The sequence below is a fragment of the Entelurus aequoreus genome, linkage group LG15 (assembly GCF_033978785.1).
Source record: "Entelurus aequoreus isolate RoL-2023_Sb linkage group LG15, RoL_Eaeq_v1.1, whole genome shotgun sequence".
Taxonomy (NCBI): Eukaryota; Metazoa; Chordata; class Actinopteri; order Syngnathiformes; family Syngnathidae; genus Entelurus; species Entelurus aequoreus.
In genome coordinates, this window is record NC_084745.1 from 12467638 (window position 1) to 12484696 (window position 17059).

Consider the following 17059-nt stretch of genomic DNA (forward strand, 5'->3'; position numbering starts at 1 on the left):
ATAACAAGGCCGTATTAACCAGGCTAGTACACATATTCCAGTCCACTACGACCTAAAATGGTACATCGCATTCAGTCTTGTTGTTCCAGACATTTTGATGACAAGCTAACACTGTGTCCCCACTAGGAGACAGGAGACACAAGTCCACAGTCCAGTATGCTTCCAGGCCAGACCTTCCCAAGCTGGCCTACAGAAGGGTGAAGGGCAAGAGTCCAGGTGTGATCTTCCTGCCAGGTTATGGGTCCAACATGAATGGGCAGAAGGCCGAGTCCCTGGAGGAGTTCTGTATGTCTCTTGGACACTCGTGCCTCAGGTAAGACAAATAATAAACTCACACTTGGGAGACGTACGGTTTGTTTGATTGTTCGTTTGTTTTGGACAAAATGTCATGATAACATTTACACAATTTTACAAGTCCAAAAAGGAGTACATTGAAGCAACTTTCTCAATATCTCCTCCCGATTCTTCCCATACCTTTTACACACTGACACTTTCTTTATTTAGTTTGTTTACATTCGGTCATTTAAAGGGGCTGTTTGCAACCTTTAACCTAGAGATCGACAAATACCATATTTTTTGGAGTATAAGTCGCTCCGGAGTATGAGACGCACCGGCCGAAAATGCATAATAAAGAAGGAAAAAAACATATAAGTCGCACTGGAGTATAAGTCGCATTTTTGGGGGAAATTTATTTGATAAAACCCAACACCAAGAATAGACATTTGAAAGGCAATTTAAAATAAATAAAGAATAGTGAACAACAGGCTGAATAAGTGTACGGTATATGAGGCATAAATAACCAACTGAGAACGTGCCTGGTATGTTAGCGTAACATATTATGGTAACAGTCATTCAAATAACTATAACATATAGAACATGCTATACGTTTACCAAACAATCTGTCACTCCTAATCGCTAAATCCCATGAAATCTTATACATCTAGTCTCTTATGTGAATGAGCTAAATAATATTTGATATTTTACGGTAATGTGTTAATAATTTCACACATAATTCGCACCCGAACTATGAAAAAAACTGCGACTTGTAATCCGAAAAATACGGTACGTTTTTTTAGGTTTGATTCCGATTATTACTCTGCCTCACAATACGAAGGTCTTGGGTTCGATCCTGCGCTCGGGATCTTTCTGTGTGGAGTTTGCATGTTCTCCCCGTGACTGCGTGGCTTACTACCGCCTCCAAAGACATGCACCTGGGGATAGGTTGATTGGCAACACTAAATTGGCCCTAGTGTGTGAATGTTGTCTGTCTATCTGTGTTGGCCCTGCGATGAGGTGGTGACTTGTCCAGGGTGTACCCCGCCTTCCGCCCGATTGCAACTGAGATAGGCTCCAGCAACCCCCGCGACCACAAAAAGGGATAAGCAGTAGAAAATGGATGGGATGGATATTACACCTACTCAGTGGCCTAGTTGTTAGAGTGTCCGCCCTGAGATCGGTAGGTTGTGAGTTCAAACCCCGGCCGAGTCATACCAAAGACTATAAAAATGGGACCCATTACCTCACTGCTTGGCACTCAGCATCAAGAGTTGGAATTGGGGGTTAAATCACCAAAAATGATTCCCGGGCGCGGCACCGCTGCTGCCCACTGCTTCCCTCACCTCCCAGGGGGTGAACAAGGGGATGGGTCAAATGCAGAGTACAAATTTCACCACACCTAGTGTGTGTGTGACAATCATTGGTACTTTAACTTTAACTTAACTAATTAGTAGTCAAGGAGGCGGATAACCGATATTTGGAGCCGATAATAATTTGCTAATCAAAAAAAGAAGTAAGGAATATGATTTCTGTGTACATTCACGTAACCGTGGACAGAGTCACATAATTGGCCTATAAAACAGAATCCACTGTTAAACGCAGAATAATGTCAGGGAAATTGACATAAATGTGAGTGAAATATTGTCATTGTGAGGAGAAGAAACATTTGTTTGGGAAAATAATGTGTCCGTTATCGCTCATTCATCCCCAACACTCAACTGCCATGTTCTGAACTAAAACAATGTGGAGACGGTAGGCTGGGCGATATGGACGAAAAAGTAAAACTCCATATATTTTTACTTAAACTCGATATTCGATGTGTATCTCGATATATTTTCCAGTGAAAATATACATATAAATATATTAATTTTTGAGCGAAATTCACTGAAATTGAAGCAAATGACAACTGTATTGTAAACAGTCAGTGGCACTTTTATTAACCCGGTTAGTCAATATTTATATTATTAACATCACAGAAAATAAACTGTTTAAGTAGCACAGAATTACATAAAATAAATAAAATAGAAAAACAAATAATTCATACATAAAATAGAAAAATATTCTTTCGACGTAAAATAAATAACATAGCTGTGCAAATAATACAAAATGTTTCAAACTCAGATACGAAATACATTTTGCAGGCAGGCAAAGACTATGGCTGAGTAAAAACCCTGCAAGTTAGTTCCACTGATCAACGTGCTTCAGCACAAAGATGCTCCACAAAAGTTCCTGCAAGTCCAAAGTTCCCTTCGTTCTTCTTTCTCTCCGTTGTCAAGTTTGTTGTCATAGAAATACACAAGAAATAAGAAATAAACAAGTTGCCGCGCATATTCTGATGGCGGTCGTGTGTTTGGAAATACCTTTTAGGAACACCCCCAACTGTGTTCAACCAATCAGCGTTCCACACCACAGCCCACCGCTGAAAAGTTCCTGAAGAACTAAGTTTACCTAAGTAGTTTTTGGTGGAAACGCAGGGGGAGATATATTTACCAGGGGAAGTGGGAAAGTTCCGGAAAAAGTTCCTGCGGTGGTAAAGGGTCGAATGAGCAGGTTTTGTAGTGCGCAGCTTTATGAAGCATGATACTGATAAAGCATATTCCCCGGGGTCACTCGTGCCCCCCCCCTCCGGCATTGCACGTGCTCCACCAAAATATTCAACAGTGACATTTGCTACTGAACGCTTCCACAGGTTCGACTACACGGGACACGGCGCCTCGGAGGGAGTCCTAAAAGAAGGAACTATCGGTACCTGGAAAAAAGACGTCCTTTATGTGTTGGATGAATTAACAGAAGGCCCGCAGGTAAAAAATGAATGCTTCCTAAACAGGTCAGAGGTCATCAAAGTCGGCTAATTTCACATACAATGAAGATACTGGTTTAGAGTGCTGTCACCGCCATGATTAAAAATATGATAATATATAACCATCAGCACCATGTTTGAAATAAATCTGTTTTGCAGATTTACTTTTATGGTATTTGTGAATGCACCAGACCTCAGGTGTCCAAAGTGCGGGCTGTCGCAAATGTTTTAATGGCCCGAGGCACATTCTAAAAGTAATATTGTATAGAAAATTATTATTGATCTATTCAAGGCTCCAATTACTTCAAATCAATTATTCCACTTTGAAATATTTTTTTGCGGAAAATATTGAATATTTTGTATTTTTGCCATATAAAAATGCAAAAAAACATAAAACTAATTTTTTTTTACAAATATGAATAACTTATAATGGACAGATAGATCTGAAGTTGATCTAAAGATTTAAGTATTGCAAACAAAAACATGTCCTTTTTTTATTAATTTTTCAGATCCCCGAGACATTAAGGCTGATTCTTTTAACCTGTCATTGCTCTAAAAATGATAATGAATCAAAACAATGTCTTTATGAATCATTGACCTATTCAAGGCTCAAATTACTTCACATCAAATATTGCACTTTAAAATATTTTTTTGGGGAAACTATTGCATATTTTGTGTGTTTGCCAGATTTAAAAAAAAAGGCATAAAACAAACAAAATTAAACATTAAACATATTAACTTAATGGATGGATGGATGGATCTGAAGTTGGTCTAGAGATCTTTGTTAAAAAAAAAAAATTTTTTTTAAAAATTTCCTTTTTTGACTTATTTTTAACACTTTTAATCCCCAAGATCTCAAGAGCGATTTTTTGTCATTGCTCAAAAATAATGAATCAAAATCTATTTTGTTATGAATTATTGACCTATTCAAGGCTCCGGTTACTTCACATCAAATATTCCACTTTTAAATATTTTTTTGGGGAAAATATTGCATGGGTTTTTGCCATTAAAAAAGCAGGGTTTGTTTGTTTTTTACAAAAAGAGCATAAAATATTGGAAAAAAACAATAAAAAACGTGATATTGACAGATAGACTTGATGTTGACATTTAAGCTTTAAAGAGGTACTGCACTTTTTGGTATTTTGCTTATCGTCCATAATCATTATGAGAGACATGACGGATGTTTTTTTTATGCATTCTAAATATTAAATAAATGTAAGTAAAATTTCGTTGTTTTTTTTTGTGACAAAAAGGGCATAAAACAATTTTTTTTAAAAACAACTTCCAATCGGCGGATAAATCTGAAGTTGAATTAGAGATTTAAAGGCCTACTGAAACCCACTACTACCGACCACGCAGTCTGATAGTTTATATATCAATGATGAAATCTTAACATTATAACACATGCCAATACGGCCGGGTTAACTTATAAAGTGACATTTTAAATTTGCCGCTAAACTTCCGGTTCGAAACGCCTCTGAGGATGACGTATGCGCGTGACGTAGCCCGGGGAACACGGGTATGCCTTCCACATTGAAGCCAATACGAAAAAGCTCTGTTTTCATTTCATAATTCCACAGTATTCTGGACATCTGTGTTCGTGAATCTGTTGCAATCATGTTCATTGCATTATGGAGAAAGAAGCTGAGCAAGCAAAGAAGAAAGTTGTCGGTGCGAAATGGACGTATTTTTCGAACGAAGTCAGCAACAACAGTACACAGCCGGCGCTTCTTTGTTTACATTCCCGAAAGATGCAGTCAAGATGGAAGAACTCGGATAACAGAGACTCTAACCAGGAGGACTTTTGACTTCGATACACAGACGCCTGTAGAGAACTGGGACAACACAGACTCTTACCAGGATTACTTTGATTTGGATGACAAAGACGCAGACGTGCTACTGTGAGTATGCAGCTTTGGCTTCTAAACATTTGATCGCTTGACCGTATGTGCGCAACTTTTTTTTGTGTATATACGTAACTTTTTTAAAATATATAAGCTTTATGAACCTTGGGTTAGGTGAACGGTCTTTTGGGCTGAGTGATTGTGTGTGTTGATCAGGTGTTTGAATTGTATTGGCGTGTTCTATGGAGCTAGGAGCTAGCATAGGAGCTAGGAGTTAGCATAACAAAGACTTAGGTGTTTTTATGCAGGATTAATTTGTGTCATATTAAATATAAGCCTGGTTGTGTTGTGGCTAATAGAGTATATATATGTCTTGTGTTTATTTACTGTTGTAGTCATTCCCAGCTGAATATCAGGTACCGTGAGTATGCAGCCTTGGCTGCTAAACATTTGATAGCTTGACCGTATGTGCGCGTCACGTACGTAACTTTTTAAAAATATATAAGCTTTATGAACCTTGGGTTAGGTAAACGGTCTTTTGGGCTGAGTGATTGTGTGTGTTGATCAGGTGTTTGAATTGTATTGGCGTGTTCTATGAAGCTAGGAGCTAGCAGAGGAGCTAGGAGCTATCATAACAAACACGTAGGTGTTTTTATGCAGGATTCATTTGTGGCATATTAAATATAAGCCTGGTTGTGTTGTGGCTAATAGAGTATATATATGTCTTGTGTTTATTTACTGTTGTAGTCATTCCCAGCTGAATATCAGGTCACCCCCGGCTCTCACAGCATCTTCCCTATCTGAATAGCTTCAACTCCCCACTAGTCCTTCACTTGCACTTTACTCATCCACAAATCTTTCATCCTCGCTCAAATTAATGGGGAAATTGTCGCTTTCTCGGTCCGAATCTCTCTCACTTCATGCGGCCATCATTGTAAACAATAGGGAACTTTGCATATATGTTCAATTGACTACGTCACGCTACTTCCGGTAGGGGCAAGCCTTTTTTTTATCAGATACCAAAAGTTGCAATCTTTATCGTCGTTGTTCTATACTAAATCCTTTCAGCAAAAATATGGCAATATCGCGAAATGATCAAGTATGACACATAGAATAGATCTGCTATCCCCGTTTAAATAAAAAAAATTCATTTCAGTAGGCCTTTAAGAGTTGAAAGTAAAACAAATTTTCAAAAATCTATATATATACAGGCCTTGAAATTTAAGTTTTTATGGTCAAGGCAAGTGTTGCCTTAAAGGAGGGCTCATATTTTAGGGCACCAAGGCAAACTTAATTTTCTTTTGAGACATAATCGTTATAATTAAGGTTATTGTTATCAATATTGAAATCATGATTACTGATTGTTAGGTAAAGCAGTGTTGGGGTGTAAACGTAATACCATCATGTCATTTGTAATATCTAATTAAAAGGCTATAGATAAACGTTATCCATATATCTAAAGACAAATATTTGTTTTTGTATTCATTAATATCAACTTGTCAACTTTTTGTCATTACATGATGCCTTTATCTCTATTTTTACATTTTGATAGAGGGAGGTTTTTTTATTATCTATTTATTTATTTAAGTTATGTACATTTATATGTACATGTAGATGATGTATCGGGGCAGAACTGTTATGAGTTTGAGCAGAAATATGTCATATAGGAATTAACCATACACAATAATACATTAACAAAATGCTATGGCACATGAATGGTTCTTGAAGTAATACCTTTGTGACATGAAAAAAACACAAGCAATGTAAAAAAAAAACCCTGGTGTTTACTTTTTGATATCAAAATAAAACACAAACCAATTTGGCTAATGAAGATGAAGTCTAAAAACAAGCTTTGTTCTTCTCCAACACCTCCTATCAGTACAACAGTTTGGCCAACAAAAATAAAGAGTGAAACCTCGCACACCGAATACACAATCTTCACAGTCAGTGTTCAGTTTGATGAGATGACAAAACATTTTAGCTAGTATTGATGTTATTTGAACACTGATACCGTTTGCAGTTAAATAAAGGACAAGTGAACATCCCAGTAAACAAACTGAAGACTTTATAAACAACTTGTGACAACGTTCACGACACCTGCTGCATGTTTCCTCACCTCATTAACTGAAGGACGCAGTATTGAGAAAATAAAAGCAACATCAATTAGTTTTTTCCTTCGTTGTATACGTTTAGTGTGGGGACAAATGTGTCTGTCTCCAATATTGTCCACACCTGTCTCCATCTAAACACAGCAGTGCGCTCTTAAACGCATGGCGGGAAGCGAGGGAAAATGACGTTAAACCAAACGCTTGGCTCCGTTTACTCAGAGGGGGAATCTTCGGAGCAAACTTGTGTCGTTAGTCCGCCATGATTATCAAGCCAAACGATGCTGGTGCGCATGCGCCTCACTTCGTGTTGCCTAAAATGCATTAATATATGACGGTTTTTCGGTAAATAAAAAATTAGACGATGTTACTAACCATCTGGAATTTTATCGGGAATTATCATGATACCGTTGACCGTTACATCCCTCATCCATTAACAAGTAAAAAGTTAAGGGCGGCCACGGCATGTTCTTGCCGCCTATATTGGTCAATTTTTTAGGGCATCACGGCAAATGTTGAGGGCGGTCGTGGCTTAATTCGAGCCCTGTATATAGGAGTATTATGAGTTATTAAAAATATTTTTTTGACTGAGACCCTTTTAAGGGAGGTAAAAAAAAATCTCATATCAAAATTGTCCCGCATTCTTTGATTTTCCAGCGTGCGGCCCTCAATGGAAAAGGTTTGGACACCCCTGCACTAGAACCTCTTCAATTATTATTGCTAACAACTACTTTCCTATATAAATCGATGGAAATACAAGTCATTCTATTGATTTTGTCATGATGCTTGCTGTAGAAATATCTTATTTTTGCAGATATCTCTTCAGTTATTTTATATTTGTTAATTTCACAAGTTGGCCACAAGGTGTCACTATGACACCACAATGCCCAGAGCCGTGTAAAGAGATTGTATGGACAACACTGTTTCAGAGTTGGTCCCAAACATGGTGCCCTATAGTCACGTGAGGGGCTTTTGACCCATTATTTAAGAGATTTTCTGGCCAAACTCTCTCTGATTGGTCAAAATGCCCCTCAGGGCGTCATGTTTGGGACTAGCTCTGAGGCGGAGGTGTCCATACTCTCTATAAACGGCTTTACCCCCGCTAGCTGTGATGTCACTGACACATGTATACTAAACCGTTTTGTTTACTTCTAGATACTTGTGGGCTCCAGCATCGGAGGCTGGCTCATGCTGCTGGTAGCCATTGCAAGGCCGGAGAAGACCGCCGCCCTGGTGGGCATTTCCACCGCCGCTGACCACATTGTCACGTCGTTCAAATCTCTCCCCCTCGAGGTGAGAGCACTTCTCCGTACCACTTGTACTGAAATAGCGGCCTCTGCTCCAGGAGATGCCCCGCCTCGATTAATGGCAGTTACCTGTAGTGTAGCCGTGTTTCCAGCAGGTGGTACAGTTGGGACTAGAGATGTCCGATTATATCGGCCGATAAATGCTTTAAAATGTAATATCGGAAATTATCTGTATCGTTTTTTTTATTGTCTGTATCGGTTTTTTAAAATTATTATTATTTTTTTTTAAATTAAATCAACATAAAAAACACGAGATACACTTACAATTAGTGCACCAACCCAAAAAACCTCCCTCCCCCACTCATTCACACAAAAGGGTTGTTTCTTTCTGTTATTAATATTCTGGTTCATACATTATATATCAATATATATCAATACAGTCTGCAGGGATACAGTCCGTAAGCACGCATGATTGTGCGTGCTGCTGGTCCACTAATAGTACTAACCTTTAACAGTTAATTGTACTCATTTTCATTAATTACTAGTTTCTATGTAACTGTTTTATATTGTTTTACTTTCTTTTTTATTCAAGAAAAAGTTTTTAATTTATTTATCTTATTTTATTTTATTAATTTAAAAAAAAAGGACCTTATCTTCTCCATACCTGGTTGTCCAAATTAGGCATAATAATGTGTTATCTCCACGACTGTATATATCGGTATCGGTTGATATCGGTATCGGTTGATATCGGTATCGGTTGATATCGGTATCGGTAATTAAAGAGTTGGACAATATCGGATATCGACAAAAAGCCATTATCGGACATCCCTAGTTGGGACCGTTACAATACCCCCTGATTTTGGTTAGCATTCATAGGCTGTGAAGAATTGTTGCATCTCAGCAGGAGGACATGCCAGAAAAGAAAACACTGCTGGTACTCTCTGCAGTTGAGTGACGTAAAGAAACTATTTCAGGGATTCAATAACACAGAGCTGCCATGCAAGCTGTTTTTTTCTTTAAAACTGTCATTGCTCAAAAAATTCTAATGAATCGAAATCAGTGGTGTTATGAATTATTGACCTATTCAAGGCTCCAATTACTAGCAAACAATGTATATTTTTCCAAAACTTTTTTTTCGCTAAAATGTTGTAAGGGGGACCCTTACCCAAAAAAAACATAACAAAATAAAACTGTCTTGCTTCAACAGAACAATACTGGTCCTGGAGTTGTGGGAGACGTCCCAAAACCTCTTTGGGAGTACTGCAAAACCCCGAAAATGCCAGAAAATTTATATTTTTCCAAAAGTTATTTTAGCTAAAATTATGTAAGGGGGGACCCTTACCTAAAAAAAATCATAAAACTGTCTTGCTTCAACCGAACAATACTGGTCCTGGAGTTGTGGGAGACGTCCCAAAACTTTTTTGGTAGTACCGACAAGACCTGAAAATGGCAGAACATTCATATTTTGCCAAAACTTATTTTTGCTAAAATGTCGTAAGGGCTTACACAACATTTTTTTTTTCAAACTGTCTTGCTTCAACAACACAATATTGTCCTTTGCAATATTTTTTGGGGGAAAATATTACAAATTTTGTGTTTGTGCCATATAAGAAACACATTGTTCTTTGACAAAAAGGGCATAAATCAAACAAACACTAAATAAATAAAAGGAAATAAATAAATAAAAACTTGTATTTGACAGATCTGAATTTGATCAAAAGATTTAGGCTTTGAAAGAGAAAAATGTGTTGCTCTTTAACACTTATATGGGGGCGGCGTGGCGAAGTTGGTAGAGTGGCCGTGCCAGCAATCGGAGGGTTGCTGGTTACTGGGGTTCAATCCCCACCTTCTACCATCCTAGTCACGTCCGTTGTGTCCTTGGGCAAGACACGTCACCCTTGCTCCTGATGGCGGCTGGTTAGCGCCTTGCATGGCAGCTCCCGCCATCAGTGTGTGATTGTGTGTGTGAATGGATGAATGTGGAAATACTGTCAAAGCGCTTTGAGTACCTTGAAGGTAGAAAAGCGCTATACAAGTATAACCCATTTATCATTTATTATCATTTATCATTTATATGGGTGTGGGGGCGCCCTTTTGGATCCCCAAGAATTTTAGTGTTGTTGTTTTCCCACACTGTCATTGCTAAAAAAAATAAGTATTTAAAATCGATTGCGTTATGGAGTATTGACCTATTTAAGGCTTCTATTATCAAATGTTCTCGTGAGCATCAAATATTCCACTTTGAATTTTTTTCTGTTTTTGACAAAGAAAAGCAATGTTTTCTTTGACAAATAAGCCATTAAACATTACAAAAAAACATTTTTTAATACTGTATTTTCCGGACTATAAGGCGTACTTAAAATCCTTTTTTTTTCTCAAAACTCGACAGTGCGCCTAATGTACGGAATAAGTTTGGTTGAGCTATTTTATTTGGTACATGGTGTAATGATAAGTGTGACCAGTAGATGGCAGTCAAACATAAGAGATATGTGTAGACTGCACTATGATGGCAATATGTCTCAAGTAAACAACACCAACATTTTAAATGTTCCATTGAAAACATAGAACATTACACACGGCGCTCAAAAATCCATCAAAATGTTTTAGTAGGACTTTGGTAAGATATGAAGCCACACCGCTTGAAGGATTAAACATACAAGTATTATTATGGTGTGTGTATAAGGTAAGACATTATCTGGCGTTTTGTTTAGCAATATTATGCAAAAGCAACTTTTCTTACCTTCTGGTACCTGCTGATCTGTATTTGGGATCTGCATACCATATTTTTCGGACTATAAGTTGCAGGTTTTTTTATAGTTTGGCCGGGGGTGCGACTTATACTCAGGAGCGACTTGTGTGAAATTATTAACACGTTACCGTAAAATATCAAATAATATTATTTAGCTCATTCACGTAAGAGACTAGACGTATAAGATTTCATGGGATTTAGCGATTAGGAGTGACAGATTGTTTGGTAAACGTATAGCATGTTCTATATGTTATAGTTATTTGAATGACTCTTACCATAATATGTTGCGTTAACATACCGGGCACGTTCTCAGTTGGTTATTTATGCCTCATATAACGTACACTTATTCAGCCTGTTGTTCACTATTCTTTATTTATTTTAAATTGCCTTTCAAATGTCTATTCTGGGTGTTGGGTTTTATCAAATAAATTTCCCCAAAAAATGCGATTTATACTCCAGTGCGACTTATATGTTTTTTTCCTTCTTTATTATGCATTTTTGGCCGGTGCGACTTATACTCCGGAGCGACTTATACTCCGAAAAATACGGTAAATATTGTTTTCAATTTAGAAAAAAATAATAATATGACTCCTTTTAATGCGCCCTATAATCCGGTGCGCCTAATATATGAAAAAAAAATCAAAAATAGACAATTCATCGGCAGTGCGCCTTATAATCCGGTGCGCCCAATGGTCCGGAAAATACGGTATATATCGACAGGTAGACCTTAAGTTGAGTCTTAAGTAATAATAATATTTATTTAAAAAACTAATAATTGAACTTTTTTCAACATTTTTATGACTGAGACCGTGCCGGGTCCCCAGTATCAAACTTGAGGGGAGCCCTCAAGGTAAAAAAAAAACATAAATATATTGTATTGGTTTTGAAAATGAAAAATATCAAAATGTGTTCTTTTGAGTTAAAAAGGTGACGTAGACCTGATTGTTGTTGTCCTCTGCAGACGCGGAAGGAGTTCGAGGAGACTGGCGAGTGGACGGTGCCCACCAAACACTCGGAGGACGGCATCTACAAGTTCAGCATGGACTTCCTTCGCGAGGCGGAGAACCACTGCGTGCTCCACAGCCCCATCCCCATCACATGCCCCGTGCGCCTCATCCACGGGCTGAAGGACGAGGACGTGCCGTGGCACATCTCCATGCAGGTGGCGGAGCGCATCCTCAGTCCCGACGTGGACGTCATCCTGCGGCGCCAAGGCCAGCACCGCATGTCGGAGAAGGACGACATCAAGCTGATGGTTTACACGCTGGACGACCTCATAGACAAGCTGACCACCATGGTGTGACCAGGTACTGGGGGAGAGGACTGTTTAAAACTAGCGAACACCGCGCACGTTGCTTTGCCAAAAACACCTTTTATTGGTCATGCTTCCTTTTATTTCCACTGTCACGAAAAGGGAGCTCCTTCGGGTTCCCAATGTTGTGTTGTCACTCATTGCTGCTTCCTCTCCCCTCCTTTTTAATACCATAGCCTTCCCGTGCCTTTTTTAAAACCTAATTTCACCCGTGTGGGCCCAATAAATCCTCTGCACTCTCTAAGTGCAGCTGTGTCTTTTCTAGATAAGCATGCTTGTTTTCAGCCGCAGCAGGTAAGTAAAGGCGCATGACGGAGGATACCAGCTTGACATTCTTTATCGCCCGAGTTGCGGATTGTTCACGCCGAATTGAGCACGGCCGACTACTGCTCAATGGGGCGAAAACAAGTGCTGAAACTGCGGCCCTGACCTTTAACTTGTGCTTGACATATGCAGCCTGTCGTCACTCATTAAAAGGACATCTATTTCATGCTCTCATACGCGGGAGTCCAAACTTGGCCGCACACTGGAAAATACACAATACATATATACAGTATATCAATCAATCAATCAATGTTTATTTATATAGCCCTAAATTATATATATATATTTTTTCAACCTTTAGGTCTCCTTTCAAAGATGCTGAAACTTGAAAAATAAGTCATGTTCATTTTTCAAATGTTTTTATTCAACGCTTAAATCTCCAGATTACCTTCGGGTCTATCTGTCAAAAGTGTTTTGTTGTTTCTTTTTTATGTTTTATGCCCTTTTTGTCAAAAACTCAAAAAATGCAACGTTTTCTTCAAAATCCTTTTTAAAGTGGAACATTTGATGTGAATTGGAGCCTTGAATAAGTCAATAATTCATAACATTTAATTTATTATTTTTTTCTGCAATGACAGCTGAAAAAAAAGATGCAATATTTTCCCCAAAAATATTTCAAAATATGCCCTTTTTGTCAGAGAAAAAAACCCTGTTTTTTATTATAAAAACACAAATTTTCAAAGTGGAATATTTAATGTGAATTAATTGGAACCTTGAATAGATCAATAATTCTTTTTTTAAGCAATGACAGGTTAAAAGATATCCCTCTAAAATTCTCGGGAATAATAATTTAATTACAACGCTTAAATATCTAGATCAGCTTCAGATCTATCTGTCAATTAAACGTTTGGGGGTTTCTTTTTCAAATGTGTGTGTTTTTTTGTTTATTTTATGCCCTTTTTGTCAAAGAAAATGTGTTTTATATGGCAAATAAGTGGAATATTTGATGTGAAGTAATTGGAGCCTTGAATAGATCAATAATTTATAACATTGATTTTGATTATTATTTCTTAAATATTTTATATTTTATTGTTTGAGCAACAACAGTTTAAGAAAAAAAACATTTTAGAAAATGTATTTTTGACATTAAGTCTCTTGAGTCTAGATCAACTTGATCATCCTTTTTTTTTTTTTTTTTTTGTCCTGTCCAGCTACTCGGGCAAATCATATCGTTGATGTAGATGCCCAGATTTACTTTAGAAAAGAGAAGTGTGGGATACTTCTCTTGTCGCCTTATTTGTATTTGACTTTATTAAATGGAAATATATTATTATTTGGCGCAGCCGGGCCGCAGCAGGAGGGGATAGAAAGAGAAAAACAAGGAAGACCGAGGGGGAAATCACGGGGACAAAAGAGGGATAAGACAGAGAGACAACAATAACAACCACAACAACAGAACAGCATCAGCAAATATGATATATACAAATATGATAGTAAAAGTGATAGCAGAGAAGCAATTAGTGAAGTAAATATTAATAACACAGAAACGACAATGAACATTATTACACTACAAATGGAGCAATACAAATAGCAATAGCACTATTGATAATGAATAATAACAATAATTACTTCTATTATCAACAGTACAATTGTATCAAATGCAACAATACATATATCTAATGATAACTTGAAATACAAAAGAAAGCAGATGAATGGGGGGGTAGAAAAAGAAGCGAACTGTATTAAACTTGTAGATTGTGATAGTAAAAATAGGTTAAGCTTTTGTCAGTGTGCCGTGTTACCCAGTTTCCCCTAGGGAAACAACGTTAATAAATGTTTGATGAAACCTGATTATACAGTATGCATGACTGTATGTATGCATATGTGGTTGTGTATGTACAGTATGTGTATATGTATGTATGAGATATATCCATTAATTATACGTTTTTATTATTTTTGCGTTTGATTTATGCCCTACCTTTAAAGGTAGTAAAAGATGCAAGATGTTCCCCCAAAAATATTTCAAAGTAGAATTTTTTATGTGAATTGGAATAGATCAACAATTCATAAAATTTATTTTAATTCATTATTATTTCTTGTGCAATTACAGCATAAAACCAAATATCCTACGAAAATTATTGGGTATTTCAAATAAGTCAGACATTTTTATTTTTTTTACTTTCAACACTTAGATCTCAAGTTGCTCTACGGACTTACAGTATCTGTCGATTATATATACATTTATTAAATTATTAGTTTTATGCCCTTTTTTCATAGTAAACGTTTTTCATGGCGCAAACACAAAATATGCAATATTTTTCTCAAAAAATATTTCAAAGTGAAATAACAACATTGATTTTAATTCATAATTTTTTTTGAGCAATGACAGTTTTAAAGAAAAAACAGTTTTCATAGCAACTTTGTGTTATTAATCAAAATTGCAACTTTTTTCGTTACATTTCACCTGTTTGCTCTTTTATTCCAATTTTTTTTTTCTTTTTCTAATTAGTATTTTTAGAACATCCCGCAGGCCTTTAAAAAATATCTGTGAGCCCCAAACGGCCCCCGGGCCGCACTTTGCTCCAATATGAGCAGGTGGATTTTATTTACTACATGCTGCATCATTTGGTTGACTTCTAAAGCACGCATTGTCATTTAAGTACAACCCCAAATATTTTAGAGGGAACAAAGAATCCACATCTTGGTTACATTATGCACGATTTGACGGGTGATCTAATAAGGATGAACTATTTTAGGCGTGTCTGTGGCAATAAGAAGATTAACGACGTTAGCGACAGCGCGCTATTCCCGGATATTACAGTACAAATACAAAAGAGCCAGAACACAGAGTTGTAACTTCAAGGCAATATTGTGCTGAACACTCATTATATTTACATCTGCACAATGAAATGTAGCAGGTGTCATTATTGTATTTAATTTTATTTAGACAATTTAAAAAAATTATCAAATGTTTAAAAACCTTTATACATTTTCAGACACATACAGTTGACATAAGTTGTTAAATACATCAAATGCAATTTTTTCTTCCTAACAAGCAAAATAAAATAGAAAATGATAATAAATTATGTAAGAAACCACAGTGAGATGTCAACATAAAACCACAGACAGCTGCATTCCTGAATGGCCTTAAAGAGATGTACATTTTAAAAAAGCAGAACAAAGGCTCGTCAACCACCCACACTTCAATTGTTTCAATCAGGGTTAATTTGGAGATCAGCCTCTCCCAAATATTTCAGAAACTCTGCAGAACAACCATTCAATGTCAGCCTAATCTTTTCTAGTTTGAGAAAATAAAGAACGTCTTGAATCCAGCAGGTGTGGCCAGGTGGCGCTGTTGCCTTCCAATTGAACACAATGTGACTTCCAGCCAACAAAGTAGTGAATGCTAAAAGATATAGATGTCCGATTATATCGGCCTGCCGATATTATCGGCCGATAAATGCTTTAAAATGTGATATTGGAAATTATCGGTATTGTTTTTTATTTTATTTTTTTTATTCAATCAACATAAAAAACACAAGATACACTTACAATTAGTGCACCAACCCAAAAAATCTCCCTCCCCCATTTACACTCATTCACACAAAAGGGTTGTTTCTTTCTGTTATTAATATTCTGGTTCCTACATTATATATCAATATATATCAATACAGTCTGCAAGGGATACAGTCCGTAAGCACACATGATTGTGCGTGCTGCTGGTCCACTAATGATACTAACCTTTAACAGTTAATTTTACTCATTTTCATTAATTACTAGTTTCTATGTAACTGATTTTTTTATTGTTTTACTTTCTTTTTTATTCAAGAAAATGTTTTTAATTTATTTATCTTATTTTATGAATTTTTTAAAAGGGACCTTATCTTCACCATACCTGGTTGTCCAAATTAAGCATAATAATGTGTTAATTCCACGACTGTATATGTCGGTATCGGTTGATATCGGTATCGGTAATTAAGAGTTGGACAATATCGGAATATCCGATATCAGCAAAAAGCCATTATTGGACATCCCTACTAAAAGATTATTTCTGGATTTGCTAAGGGTAGATGACTGAGATGCCGCCCTAAACATATTTGGTTCAATCCTTTCGCCTGTGACCACAGAAAAAGTGTTAGAAATTACTTATTTTTTTCTTTTTCTTTTTTAATGCAGGGGCCATTTTGATTTTTTTCTTATTTTGTACCAAAAAAAAAATGTTAAAAACAGACATTAGCTGTAAACTAAAAAATTTAACTTTGTGCTATAGGTGACAAGTTGTGCTCCTATTAGTTATTACAGGGATGTCCAAAGTGCGGCCAAGGGACCATTTGCGCGAGTTTTGATGGATTGTCGGGAAAAAAACAATGTTAAAAATCTAAGAATAAGGGGTAAAAATACATAATGTAATAAGGAAAAAGCTCAAATGTTATTATTAATGATTCATAATAATACAACCTGT

The 17059-nt window shown here is 36.7% G+C and overlaps 1 protein-coding gene across 2 annotated transcripts in view; it reads left to right on the forward strand.

The window, feature by feature from the left end:
- The window catches only part of abhd10b (abhydrolase domain containing 10, depalmitoylase b), a 78092-nt gene extending 65203 nt beyond the window's left edge, over window positions 1-12889 (forward strand). For both annotated transcript variants that reach the window (XM_062020866.1, XM_062020865.1), the window contains 4 exons: window positions 127-313; window positions 2966-3077; window positions 8181-8318; window positions 11983-12889. In XM_062020866.1, the coding sequence (XP_061876850.1) occupies window positions 127-313; window positions 2966-3077; window positions 8181-8318; window positions 11983-12324 (779 nt within the window). In that variant the 3' untranslated portion in view covers window positions 12325-12889. The remainder of the gene's footprint in view (window positions 1-126; window positions 314-2965; window positions 3078-8180; window positions 8319-11982) is intronic.
- The last annotated feature ends 4170 nt before the right edge of the window (window positions 12890-17059 follow it).